The sequence below is a fragment of the Cylas formicarius genome, unplaced genomic scaffold (genome assembly GCF_029955315.1).
Source record: "Cylas formicarius isolate icCylForm1 unplaced genomic scaffold, icCylForm1.1 PGA_scaffold_1__22_contigs__length_36826433, whole genome shotgun sequence".
Lineage (NCBI taxonomy): Eukaryota > Metazoa > Arthropoda > Insecta > Coleoptera > Brentidae > Cylas > Cylas formicarius.
The window spans coordinates 6,055,417-6,070,058 of record NW_026844264.1 but is presented as its reverse complement, the minus strand read 5'-3'; the positions used below and the strand labels follow the sequence as shown (position 1 = coordinate 6,070,058).

Below are 14,642 nucleotides of genomic sequence, written 5' to 3'. Positions count from 1 at the left end.
AAATCATTGTAAATAATTATATCGCAGATAGACGTGAAAGACTAAAAACTTTCTATCGACAAATCTACGAAACATCGTTAGAAACAAAAATACGTTTAAATGAAAAACAAAACGAAAAACGAGAAAATCCACCTGAAATGAAACAAAATACAAAGGTTTACGTTACTGACAAAACAGCAAAACGTAGTAAGGACAAACCCCGAAGAAAACCTGTTATTATAGATCAAGATATTGGGAATAAAATTATTACAAAAAATAAAAAAATAATTCATAAATCTCAGATCCAAAAACCTAAAGCTTTTTCTTCTTCGCAGGTTAATGAACCGGACAACGCTGTTCCTTCTTGCAGCTACGCTGTTATTAGTGATAGCGAATAATGATATTGAAGTTATCCCAATTAAAACACCCACTTCTCCCCTTCCGCTTAGGAAATGCTCGAATAATTCAACATCAACCTACATTTTTGCATTTTGTAGAAACATCTCAACTTTTTGATCAATTACGTAATTTAGAATACGCTTACGCTGTAATCTCAAAATCATTAAACTATAAAAATAAACATAATTATCAGAATGTACACTATATTAATGGAAAAAATTTACTTAATAATGTTCGATATTTAATTACACAAGTAAAATTTAAACTTGGTAACATAAAACCTAATAACCGTACAAAAAGAGGTTTAATAAATGTTATAGGTAAATTATCGAAATGGCTTTTTGGCACTCTCGATTCAGAGGATGGACAAAAATATGATAAAATTATCACAGAACTTGTACGTAGTAAACATTCATCTGACATCCAGCTAAAAAAGCAAACCTCCTTGATTCAACAGCTGATTGACAACTATAATGATACTATAACACTTCTACTGAAAAATCAAGAAGCTATTAAAAAACATATAGACATTTTTGAATATAATTCAAATAAAAGTATTACTGACATTACTACTTTAATTAAAGCTCAAAATACACTAATGCAAATAATTCTAAATTGCCAAAGTTTTAAACATTTTTGGATAATTTACAAAATGCCATTACATTTGCGAAATTAAACACATTACATCCTGTAGTAATGTCGGCGGCTGAATTAGAACAAATAATTTTTAAATTGACTATTCTCTATGGTGATGATCAAATTCTAATTTTTGAAAATAATTATTATCAGTTAGCAAACTTACAAGTTAAATTTACAAAAGATAAAATAATTTTTGAAAGTAATTTTTGAAATATTCCACCTGTTCCCAGTACCTGTGAATCACTCCTTAATTACATCTAATTTACCCTACCTAATATTGGGCACTGACATGCAACAATATCAAGAATCAATCTGCCCAATCATTGAAGACACCTACGTTTGCGAAAATCAACTTACCCAGCCCATCGGTGATTGTGTGATTAAATATGCGGAAAACAAAAATTGCCACGTAGTCAATGTAAATGTTTCAACGCATATAATACGACCAATCACTAGTAGATTTGTTTTGACAATACCGTCGGAACAGAAACTTAAATTACAAATGAATTGTCAAAACAAAGAGATAGCTTTTATTGAAGAAGCCTGCCTAATCAATGTTCCATATAATTGCGGTATAAGTACCCAAAATACTGCGCTTTGGAATAAAGAAGAAATTTTTAAAGCAAACCCATTCTCACTGCCACCCATTAAAATTGAAAATATGGAACATCACGATATGAAGTACCAGCCACTCCAACTACAATCGATTGATCTCAATACGATGAAAAAACTACGAGAAGCTGCGAAATCATCGATCCCCGACATTGTTTATGAAATTCATCCAGTCACTTCAACAGGAATGATGTTTATTTTAACCTTGTTAATAGTTATAGCATGGAAAATCTACAAGAGCCATTTGCTGCAAGATTCCAAGAAAACCAAGAACGACCAGTCTTCCGAAAACAACCCTTCGTCCCTGTTGTTTTCCACTTCGGAGGGAGGAATTATGTGATAGAATATGCTGATGAAATGCTAGCTTCAGTATTCCCAGTATCTGCGACGCGACGCTTGCATACAAACTTTATATATATGAGAACTTTGTACTTTGTGTTTAATTCTCCTTGTAACGGGTTAAATAAAACCTCGTAGTTCTGTTTGTAAAACAAAAAAGGTGTTTTTTAAAAACGAGATCCTTCGTTCGAAAACCTTAACTTACAGCTCACAAATTTTCTTAATTAATATTTTAAAATAGCTATTTTAAAAGTAAATTTTTTAAAATGATAGGCCAAATCTTTAAAGTGTATATGCAGTCTTTATAACTCTATAAGGGTGAGGATCAAGTGATTAAAGGTATGGAACTCGTAATGGGAAGGTATTCCTCTGTACTTTCAATTATTAACAAACGAACCATATTCAAAGCCAGTATAATATTTCCATTTGTTTATATTTTATAATAGTATATTATGCAAGAAAGGTGGCAAATGGCTAGTTTATTTGGCACAGGTGCAGGGCAGTGCTTAATAAACGAAGTGACTTAAAAAGCTTATTAAACGTTTTGCATTCTATAATTTTTTTAAAACCGCTAATTTTTGGGATACATTTTTTCAAAACAAGACATATACATTTACTGACGTGACTGTCAGAATTGACAAACGTCAAAATTCAAGCCATGCCTTAATATCTCCGAAAATATCCGGTTGCTCCCAAACCAGTGCGCAACATCCCAGAAATGTCGGAAGATACTGAACAGAAAAGCGTAAAAAATAGTATATTATGCAACAAGTGTGATAAACGGCATTTGAGTCACGAGTTTATTTGGCACGAGCGGAGGGAGTGTTTAATAAACGAGTGACTTAAAAAGTTTGCAAAACGTGTTGCATGACCGTCAGAATTGACAAACGTCAAAATACAAGCCGTGCGGTAAAATGTCCGAAAACATCTGATTACTCCCAAACTCGTGCTGTAATATCCCGGAAATGTCCGAAGTGGCTGGATCCGTGGGACGAGAAACTCACATGTAAAGTGACGCTTCCCGCACTCTAGATCGGTGTATAATTAGGTAGTTTACGGACAGGAGTAGAAAAAATTACTTCTTTAAGTTTTTTTTTTCAGTTTATTCAAAAAAGGAAAAATCTGGTTCGATAAGGAAAATATTTTTTTCTTTTTATCTTATCTTGTTCAATATCGCAGGTACACTTCTGTATTTTTCCTGAGTCAGGTGTTGACTCTCAAACATGCTGCTGGCTTCTTCAGAGTGCTGTCTGAAATTGATCGAATGATTGCTCTGTACGCACCTTAAATACATACCGGGAAGGGATGAAAAGTTCCTGTTCCGGAAACATTAAGTATCATCTTAAACGTCCTAAAATACGACAACCTCCTTTCTCATTGTAATACAAAAAATTACAGCATCATCGTGGTAATTTCGCGTTACAACCAGCAGCATGAACAAAAATTTCCATCCTGGAGAAAGCCGACGTAAAAAAGATTCTGGCAATATAAATATGTATGCTTTTGATTTGGTTTGTCGATTAGTTAGTTTCGGTTGACAATAGCGATTTAATACCATACCGGTCTGAGAGTTTCATGGATCCGGATCATTGACAAAGGTTGCTTCGAGGTAAATGTAGAACGAGATTTATATATCCCAATTAAATTCGATCGCAAACTAAACCTAAACTATCCGCACGGTATACATAGTGCTTTGGCGAAAGTTTTACGAAATTACTTTGGCTGTAACGAAGTTTAGATGGGGATGCTGGATACGACATCCGTCGGTAAACTGCGGCAAATTGAGTAATTTTGACAGGTTAGTTAACAACCATTCCAGAAAAATCCTGAGGGGATTTGATATTGTTCGAAGGAGTTCAGTCAATTTTCAGACAGGAAAAGCTTTAAAAAATGCGATAACCACTGTGTACGATGATTAATGGTTTAGTTCGAGATGCATATTCAGGCTAATGTGAAATGTTTTAAGCGGATAAGTCTGGAACATACACTGTCGCAAAGTTTCTGATATTTATTAGGTCCTCGGCTGTTAGCTTAGAGCACTTGCGTCTAACCAGCGACTAAAGCTTTAGCTCCAATTAAATAAATCCGCTAAACCTCGACATAGACCCGGCGCAATCGATTTGCTAGTTTCAAATGGGTTAGGAAGGTCTGGATTTCACTTTGAAACCTTTATGCTGTGAAATAATCATTCATTACAATGTTTTCGATTAAATGATGTTTAGTAAGACACAATACTGTTTTCAAATTCAAAATATAAGCATTCTCAAATCACAAAAATTATGAAACTATTAATGACTTCAAACTTTGCCATCAGATTTAATTACAACTAACAAGTATGCGTAAGTATACATTGGTAACTTTGTTATGAGTAGAGATGCAAAGTCGGTTAAATTGGCAACCTGGTAACATTTTTTCTACTGATTACGATATTGAAATCTTAAAACAACTGAACAAAACATGCAATCGTAGTCTAAAAATTATCAGCACATTTCTTTATTAGACTAGATGGCTATGAGTTGTCGCGAAATAAAACTCCATTTTGCTCTTATTGTTTTATTTGAGCATAAGCAACATGAAAATAACAAAGCTTTAAAAAACAGCACCACCACGTTCTTCAATAACTTGAATAAGTGGTACAGTAAAATCAATTTAAATTTTGATAAACAATTGATATAAAAATCCTAATAATTAACATATTAAAACTATTTTTCTATTTCGCATTGTTTCGAACAGCTTTTATCGAATCTTTCGAAATAGTGATACCGTTTTTGGTAAAAGGAGATGAAACGTTTGTTATATTAAATGAAGACTTGGTCTTGGTGATATTATTTTTCTTACGCTCAAACAAAACAATAAATGGAAAATAGAGCTTTATTTCGCAACCATTGATAGCCATCTAGTCTAAAATAGAAATTTGCTGATAAATTGGTAATTTTCAATTTTAGGCTAATATCGTATATGACCATTTTTGTTCTGTTGATAATTCACGAAGGATAGAGTTAAAAACATACAGAATGTTCCATTTAAAAAGAATAAATAATTTGTTTTAAATATGTCAGTGTGCGAATCTGTTCCATCTTCAAATTGTCTTCAAAAATTGATTTTGTTTGATGTTATTGTATTTGTAAACTATATATTGCACATTTGCAATCTCTTTGTAGGTTAGCCTCAATTTTTTTGAGACGCGTTCTATATCTTGCTAATAAAGGACGTGTTGTTGGGTTTTTTTGGATATGCTTTTACAATCGTTATATGTTGTCATCGCTACTTTTCTTCGTATGTTTAGTGCCTTTAATCCAGATACAAAGGGGAGGCTCTGTATTTATGTTGTTTAAAAAGCATCCAAGTAATATCTAATTCCCATATTTTCAACACCATCTAGTAAATTTAGTAAGTTTCTTTTCGCAGATGAATATACTGATCATACTGTCGATACTGCCATAGTCGATTTTTGATAGAATGATAGCTTTATATATTTGAAGAAAACTTTTCGGATCTGCTCCCCATTGTTTACAATTAGTGGCCAGTTTCTTAAGTTGCTTTGGCCAATTAAGTCTGCTGTCAAAAACCAGTCCTAAAAATGGTGATATTCCCTTTTAAATAAAGTAGTGGATCATAATGAGGTATTCTTAGTCAATAAAAGTGCACATGTTTAGTTTTTTTCTTTCTATCTCGGATTACTACATTAATAGCCGATTGCAGCACTTTTATGATATCCCCAACTGTTTTAGGACTGTTGAAGATTGTGGACCTATAGTAATTATTCTTCTATATATATCGTTGATTGCTACTGCAAATAATGTACAGCTAAATGCTGGTCCTTGTGCTCCAGTACCCTAAATATAGAGTAAGTATCACGCACTCTGAGCGTTTGAGAGGAACGACTTAATAAATTATGGAGGCGTTTTTTAGGTTCTTCAGTTTATCTAGTACTGCGAAACTCCAAGTCACGTCGAAAGCTCCATTTATATAAAAAAATCCTGATACCAAGTGCGCTCTTTTTCTGAAGACTTCCTATATGTGATGTTCAAGCGGTACTAGATGCTCGATCGCCAATCGTTTCTTTTTATACCCTGCTTGTTATCCTCTAGGTAGTTCTGTTGTTCACCATTCTCTCAAGCAGTTTGCCCATGCAGCAGGTTAAGCTAATTGGTCGAAGACTTGAAAGTTCTAATTTGTTTTGCGTTTTATTTAGCGATGGGAATCATTATTGCTTCTTTCCAGGAATTGGGGTCGATATTCTCTTTATAAAATTAATTGTACACTTCTAGCAGTGCTTGTTTATCATGTGATGTAAAATTTTGCAGCATATCATTGGAAACAGTGTCAGAACCTGGTGCATTGTGTCTGCATTGCCTGTGTGCTTTATTTAGATCCAAGTTGTAAGGTATATTGTATTACAAGACTCATTTTCATATAATTCTAAGTTTTCTTGTTGACTTATTTTTAATTGCAGGAAATCAGGTTCATAATTTATTGGGTTGCAGGCTGTTTCAAAATAGGTTGCTGTTTTTGCTCTTTGGCTTGACTTTGCGTTATGATCCCAGCTTGTATCCCAATAGAGGTGATAGTATTGGTTGAATTAAGTCCTGACACTACTTTTACTTTTTTCCAGATTCATATTTATTCCAACTATTCTTTTAATTTTCACAACTCTATGAGAATAGTCAATGCCGATTTAAAATATGTGCCTTTCAAAATATATTCGTTAAAATTGATTGTTGTAACTCTTTATAAACTTTTGTGAGATGCCCCGCAGATATAATTATCAATTACAGCTAATAGTTTTGAATATCTTGTCTTTTTTTCAATTGGGAAGATCAAGCTAAAAATGAAATCGTTCCGCAACATGATAATTGAAAATTGATAGCCATACAACAATCATAAATACTGATCTCCTCTTAGAAACAAAAAGAGCTAAAAACAAGAACTAAAGATTACTTAAAGAACAAAACAAGAGATATCATCTACTGCATGTCTGCGAAAAATGAATATATTACAATGTATACTATGGTTAACATACTAAAGGAGACAAATAAATATTTCAATTTTTCCATCAGCTCGTTAAGAAAATACGTAAAAAGTATTGGTTTTAAGTGGAAGAAATCAAATAAAATACGTGATCGATTTACCTCACATCGAATCAATATCTTGTGGGAATATATCAAAAATCAAAATTTAGGAGAAGGTGATTTTATACCACCACATTTATTGACGAGACTTGCGTTTTTAGTAAATGTTTGTTTAGAAACAGATGGCAGGATAACACTGTCTACAATTACTAAAAAAAAACGATATATTGCGATTCACGCTGCATCAGAGGAAGGATTTATTAACGGGAACAATTTAATATTTAAAAGTGGACTAAAAAACGGAAATTATAATGACAATATGAACAAGTAAAATTTTGGAAATTAGTTTAAAAATCAGCTGGTACGAAAGTTTTCTCCAAAAAGTTTGATAGTGATGCACAACGTAAGCTATCAAAAGAAAAAACATTGACTTCCCTTAAATTACCATGCAGAATGAAATATGGAGCATTGTAGACAAAAACCATTACCATGAATCAAAATTATACCTGAACGAGCATGTCAAATCTTTACGCCACAAAATACTACTCCAATTATGCCAACTACACAGAAAGGGTAACCTAAGAAGTTTGGATGACAATACAGATATGTGATATTTGAGACGTTGGACTACTTGTAGTACCGTCGAAGAAGACGACAATGAAGACATCTTAGTTTTTTTTTTTAATTCTGAAGACAGTGAAGTGGAGTAGTTTTTTTTATTTTTGTTTAAAGTAACTGAGAATGAAAATAATTTTGATAACAATGGGTAACTCTCACCAATTTATTACCTTGGAAGCCAGAAATAAAGCAAAGATTAATGAATTTATATTAGCAAAGCCTTGTCAACTTATTGGCAAAAAATTTTTACTTTTTAAAATTATAAAATCCTTTTGGACCAAAATGACGCTTTCGAGCATCTCCAAAACTGCTTCAATTACAGCGCTTTCTGTACCGAAAATGCCAATTTTATTAGTAAACAGTTCAATTTATGTTAGCAAATATCTAAAATAATTAATTCAAAGAATAAAATGAAAATTTAATAGCCAGCCTACCTTAAGCAGTAGCGGAAACAGTGGTTTGAGGACTGTCCAGGAGATTATGTATAAAAAACACAATAGAAGACTAAAATATGTAACGGAAAGCACTATGTAATGTTATAGGCAAAAAATGTATGATTGTAAGTTTTCCTCGAATGGAAGAATGATCATGGCTACTAATTCGACATGCAGTACTCGTTCTCGATTCTACTAGTCCCGTATTAAATATTCTCTATATTGTACGGATTTATTACAGTACTAGATACATATTGCTCCAGCCCATACTAATTCTATTGCGTTAAACTGGTAATGATTTGAAGAATGTGTAGAACCTCATGGCCATATTCACCCAATACTTGACTTTGCCATTAAAGGAATTTTCGATTTTAGCATGATTTATTAAGGATTTTGATTCTGTGTTTCAAGCCACGTATGAAGCTGATTGTTTGCAATTCTTGAACGAAACGCTTCGTTGCCTAATACCGTTTAATGGCGGAGCATCCAAATTTGTCTTTTTTTGTTAGCCATTTTTAAATATTATATATAAATTAAACTTGCACGTGAAATAAAGTTTATTCAACAACCAGTATGCACTTCGAGTGGAAAATATCCACGTTTGGTCTGAAAATACTACGTTCCTACGTTTTGATATGTAAATTTCACTGTATTTCTTTAAAAATTAAACACGCTGACTTACTTTCCGTGGCAGTAGAGATGAAAGTCTTGGGTTTTCATAAGGAAAACTTGACAGTTTTTAGAGTTTAAAATAATAAAAAGTAAAGTAAAGTAATAGTAATAAAATAAAAATCACATTTACATTATTCCCTCAAATTTTCAATCTTTAGCTTTCTTCATTTACAGGTTTTATTCTTCCACGGTGTTATATTGAGTTTTTTTTTCTGCATTAAATAGCCTATATTAAAATACAACAAAGAATATACCACAAATCATAGCTGTATGTCATGAAGGGTATTTTGCAATTTTTGAAAGAGTATGAGAAAGTCCCACAATTTGAGTCTAATGTCAGTAGATAAGTAGTATTTATATATAGTGTGTCCCACTAAAGAACTAGACACTCTAATAAAAATTTTGTTTATGGTTCAATTTTCATTTTTTTTTTGTTGGATAGGTCTCTGAAAAATGCACTAAAACCTTATTTGCTTATTGCTTCAAATTGAAGTCATGGCCAACTGATACTATTTAACAAAAGAGAGAGAAGAGTACTATTATTCAGGTGTACTTAGGGCCCAACTACACCAATTTTTATGTTTCAATACAGGGTGTTTGAAATATCGTTTGCCCCCCGGTTAAGCCTGTACCATTGTTGTAAATCTTTGATTACGGTTTGATTTTGGTGATTTTTTGGATAGATCTCTCAAAAACGCACTTATGTTTGTTATTACATAAACCTGAAATCATGGCCGACTGGGACCAATTTTTGATGTCAAATATCGAGGAGGGCTGTTAGGGATTTCTTTAAGAACAAAGTGTCAACGAATTCTTATTCAGGACTGCATCAAACCTACTAATTTCCATGAAGTAGTTCTGATACAGGGTGCTGGTAATATCGCGGACGCCTCGTTTGAGCGTTACTCCTGTAGAATGTTTGTGGCTCAATTTTGATTATATATATATATATATATATATATATATATATATATATATATATATATATATATATATATATATATATATATATATATATATATATATATATATATATATATGATGACACTATATTCCGGGATATCATCCGTTCGCTCGTTGAACTCCGACTGGAATCCTGCATCCGACTGGAATCCTGCAAATCCTGCATCCGACTGGAATTCTCACTTGGCATCTTCAATGCTCGCGCTCCGAAAACACTTCGAACACTGTAAATTATCAAAATTATCAAAATTGAGCAACATTCTACAGGAGTAATGCTAGGCGCCCTCGATATTTTGACCACCCAGTATTCTAACTTCATGGAAATTAGATTTGGTTTTAGTTTTAGTTTACCACCCTGTATTAAAACATTATAAAAATTGGTATAGTTGAGTTCTAAGTACTCCTGAATAAGAATTCGTTGCCAATTCATTTTAAAAAAAAATCCTAATAGTACTTCTCTCTTCTCTCTTTCTCTCTTCCCTCTCTTGTTAAATAGTCTCAGTTGGCTATGACTTTAAGTTAAAGCAATAAGCAAAACAAAGCATTAGCGTATTTTTCAAAGATCTATCCAACAAAAAAAAACAAAATCGAATCATAAACAAAGATTTTACAAGAATGTACAGTTCTTAAGTGAGTACTTTTAATTACCAAAATTAACAACCTGCGTCTTGGAATCATTTAATATCGGCTTTAGAGATTATAGAAATCAATGATGAAAATACGCAACTTGTTTATTAAGTCGATCGTATATAATGTCCTCCAATATTTTAGATATTACACACAGAAAGCTAATGGGCGAAAATGAGAGATTTAAGATGGTGAAGTCGTCTTAGGAATGGGGGTATTATATTAGGCAAGAGGGATACAAATTTGCAGGCAATAATACATTGGTTAATAATAAATGTCACCAGCTGAGGAGTAATTAAAGAAAGTATTTCTAGATCGATGCCGTTAACACCTATTACGTTTAACTTGGTTCTGCATATCACTCTCTCCACATGCTCCTCTGTCACGGTAATTAAGTCATTGTAAATTTATGACTTTTTTTTTACATACGTATATATTATAAAAAATGCCTCTCATCTGCCATGATACTGTCGATACTAATAGATTAGAAATCAAATGTTTAATTTATGACAATCTAGAAAGGAACTCAAGGCAATTAATAAAACTTTCAGCCATTGTTGTACATTGTTATACACTAGCAAATTAGTCATAAACAGGACTCAAATATAACTCCGAAATCATATCTTCATTAGTGTGCTGTTCACCTGCAGGGTTGGGGAACACTTTCTTTAAAACACCGATTAGATGTGAACGGATCAAAAACTTCGGCTGGTTTGCCTGATTCGTTGGTTCTCAGTATTTTCACTACTATTTCGTCAATATGTGGCGGTGTTCTAGCTTCTCTTTCATTTTCAATTTGTTTGTTTGTTAAATTTGAAATCATTGTTTTTTCTCGGGGTTGCAAAAATAAGAAAAAATCGTTTTATTAATCATATTGCCTCTTAAAACTATCAGAGTCTGAAAACGGACGGCTGTAAATAAAAAATTTTTAAAACCGCGTAAAATTAGCAGCATATCCTTTTTTTATGGCAAAATGATGTCTGTTTTACTTATCTTAAAAATTTTGTTTGGAATATACAGTTAAACAAGATAAAGTAATAAAATAAAAATCAGCAAATAAAAAGTTATTAAGAAATGTAACGTCAGAATGGGGATTTACCATTTGTTCAAAAATCGGTTTAAGTATAGATAAAAAATAGATTGCGCATTTGTAGATTTAATTACCTACTTGACATTTAAATGAATAAATTCAGTAAAAACTGTCCGGCAAAAATATGGAACATTAGTGACATTAAGTAAAATGCGCTCCTAGTTTAGGTACAATTTAAAAAATTAAGATTCTTATATTTGCATACGAAATAACATTGTAATTAATCTTAACTCTGAGAGTGAAACAAAATTATGTTTTGAATAAAAACATACTTAATTAGATAATTCTTAACATTTCGTTTATATTTAGTGTCATCGTATTTTTTATTAGCACCAATATCATTATTTAATATAAAATATTTTATTAATCTTAGTATGCATTCTAAAATGTTAATGGCGAACGTTCTTGTATAGTTTGAGTCAAACTCTACCGCATTTGAGAAAACGCTATTTAAAACGATCTTCGTTGTTCTATGTAAGGTTTAATCGGAGATGGAGTCGGGTTCAGCGTTAAAGAGGCTTTGGTGTGGTACGTCCTCTTCACCGTATTCGTGTCCTACGCCATGTTACCCCTGCCGCTACGATGGTGTATCATGGCAGGCAGCGTGACCGCGGTCGGTCATGTGATCTTGGTTTCGGTTAAATTCTACTACGGCGACAGCTACGAGGTAAGTCGTTTTATGTTTCTACATTTACTTAGATTAAGTACAAAAATAATCGCGGATATATCATTCGCATCCCAACTTCTTGTTCTATCCGAATCCTGAGATCAGATTTTAGCAAATGAATTACATTTTGCGGGCGCCCTGTAGAGTGTTTCCTCAAGGGATTGTTCTGGGCATTCTATGTTTTTTAGTATTCATAAATAGCATCCTCAAAACAATTGACGTTCTCGTAATTAAAAAATATTTCGAAAATTGTAGCATATTACATTGATTTACGCTAGAACGGGTATTGCTTGCACTTGGTGCCATAGCAACTACGCAACTCTCAATCCCTTCAAATGCTTTTGTCGTTCCGTACTCTATAAAAACCAGAAATTATTCGCGTTGACTATTAAGTTGATGATACTGAACTATGGCCTGAAGCTCACTTTACCGACTTAGGAATGACATTCGATTTTCTTTTGTTTGCTATACAAATGTTAGGTTCGATCATCAAAAATTGATATTATTTTAGTAACATTAACACAGCATAAAACTAGGCTACTTTTTATTGCCTAGTCGGCAAACTATAACATCAACAGTGGAAATATTCTTAAAGTACCTTTTCTACAAGTTTAAGGATGTGTATACAGAAAAATATTTTCTGTAAAGCTTGCTGAAAGGCAAAAACTGGCAGAGCTTAGTTTGTCTATAAATTTGGTAAATATTAAATCGGCACCTCAAGCATGTTGCAAAAAATAAATTTTCGTAATTCGAGAATTGTGACATTTTATGTTGAAACCCAGCTTGCTAATATCGGTAAGTACTCTCCGTTTAATTGAATTGGCAATGCCTAAAGCCGGGATGAATATGATAAGTACCGGGTGATCAGTAATTGTGAGGTGATACTTGATTTCAGAACTTTAAAAAATCAAAAAGAAAACTAAAGCTAAAACTTAAGCTAAAACTTGTGAAGTGAAAGATCCGGAAATAGATGTTCTTTACAAAAAAATTTATTTGCTTTACAGCCTACGAGAAAAATACAGAAATATAAAATTTGTCTTTTTACAGCTCAAACATAAAATGTTAAATATAAATGTTGTTTTACATTGCAAATTATGCGTTGCAGATTGCAGAAATTCAAAATTTTAAAATTTCGAATTAAAAGCAAAATATTTTTAATTGCCTTTATCAATCACCTTATTTATAATTCCAAGATTTATGGGGCTGCAGAAAATTGTCACAGAATAACGGTTTCATTCAATGAAAAACATTTTATATATGGCATATTGAAATTAAAACAAATAAGTGGATATAATTTAATATTTCTGCACGTTTTTCTAAGTAAAATCAAAACGTGATAAAAGTCCTTATTGTTTACAAAGAAACTGATTATACTGATTCTAATATTCTCTTCTTCACAACTTTTTTGGCATCTTCAATGGGTTTTTAATATATTAATTGTTTAAGACGCCGACAAACGAACGTATCGCAAATTACCAAATGGAGGCTAGGTGGCCGTAAAATTCAACCACATTTGTCTATCCATCGATTACCAAATTAACTATGGAGCCATTCTTTCATATATGGGGTACAATGAAGAATACTGAAGAGGCAATTCTTTCAACTTGTCTGACAAATACTTTTCCAGCATGTGCAATGAGGATTTCTGTTACACGTGTTATCAAAAAGTCCATTAAATTCCATAATAGAAAATTATATATATTTGCATTTGTTTAGTACCCTGTAAAAAAAGCATACCTTTCATTTCTTAGTCTTTTTTTGTCTTATTATCTACTTCATTCGTGGACATACGTAATATGGCGCTTTTAAGAAATATGTTTGAAATTAATACTACAACACTTACCCCCTTCCGAAAAGGTGCAATGCCAGGGAAAAGCGGCTTAAATATACATATACCATACAATATTATTACAAAGCTATTCTTATAACTCAAAATTGCCACAAAATTGTAATGATTAAGAAAGCAATGTAAATTAAATCAGATACCGTCCACACAGATCCATTTTAGGGTTTCTACTTAGTCGCAACAATTACATTTATTGCGAACATTCAGCGCTCTGGGGGACCTCTTCCCTCTTCATAAGAGATGGTAGTTTGAAATCATGACTCGCTTCACAATTTTCTGGGGCTTCTTTTTTTGGAAGCCCAGATATGGCTTTTTTGGAGTTGTCCCCGTTACTGCAAGAGGTTGATTTAATCAGGATAATTTCTTGTGCAATTGCGTCATTGGTCCCATCAGGCTTTCCTTCTGAGGTCAGTTCACCATTCGAACTTAAGCTTTTCTGCTCGTCCTCGGAAGACGAGAATGTCAAATTGAAAAACTCGACAATATGTTTAGGTGAGAGCTGAAGCAATGACTCATGACTCATGAAAGCTGTATCCTTATCAAACCATGATGGTCTAATATCATCCATATGGACGCATATAATCTTATCATTTCTTAGAATTTCGTAGGTTTAATACTAACAACAAAAGGGGGCTAAAGTTGGTGGCTATCTACTAAAGTGCCTACATCCAACGTTTAGCATCAA

General features: G+C 32.7%; 1 protein-coding gene across 1 annotated transcript in view; it reads left to right on the top strand.

Annotated features, from left to right (window-relative positions):
- The window catches only part of LOC132696188 (adenylate cyclase type 8), a 263,174-nt gene that overhangs the window by 161,927 nt on the left and 86,605 nt on the right, over positions 1-14,642 (top strand). Inside the window, exon 7 of the mRNA XM_060660881.1 lies at positions 11,924-12,111. Within this exon, the coding sequence (XP_060516864.1) occupies positions 11,924-12,111 (188 nt within the window). The remainder of the gene's footprint in view (positions 1-11,923; positions 12,112-14,642) is intronic.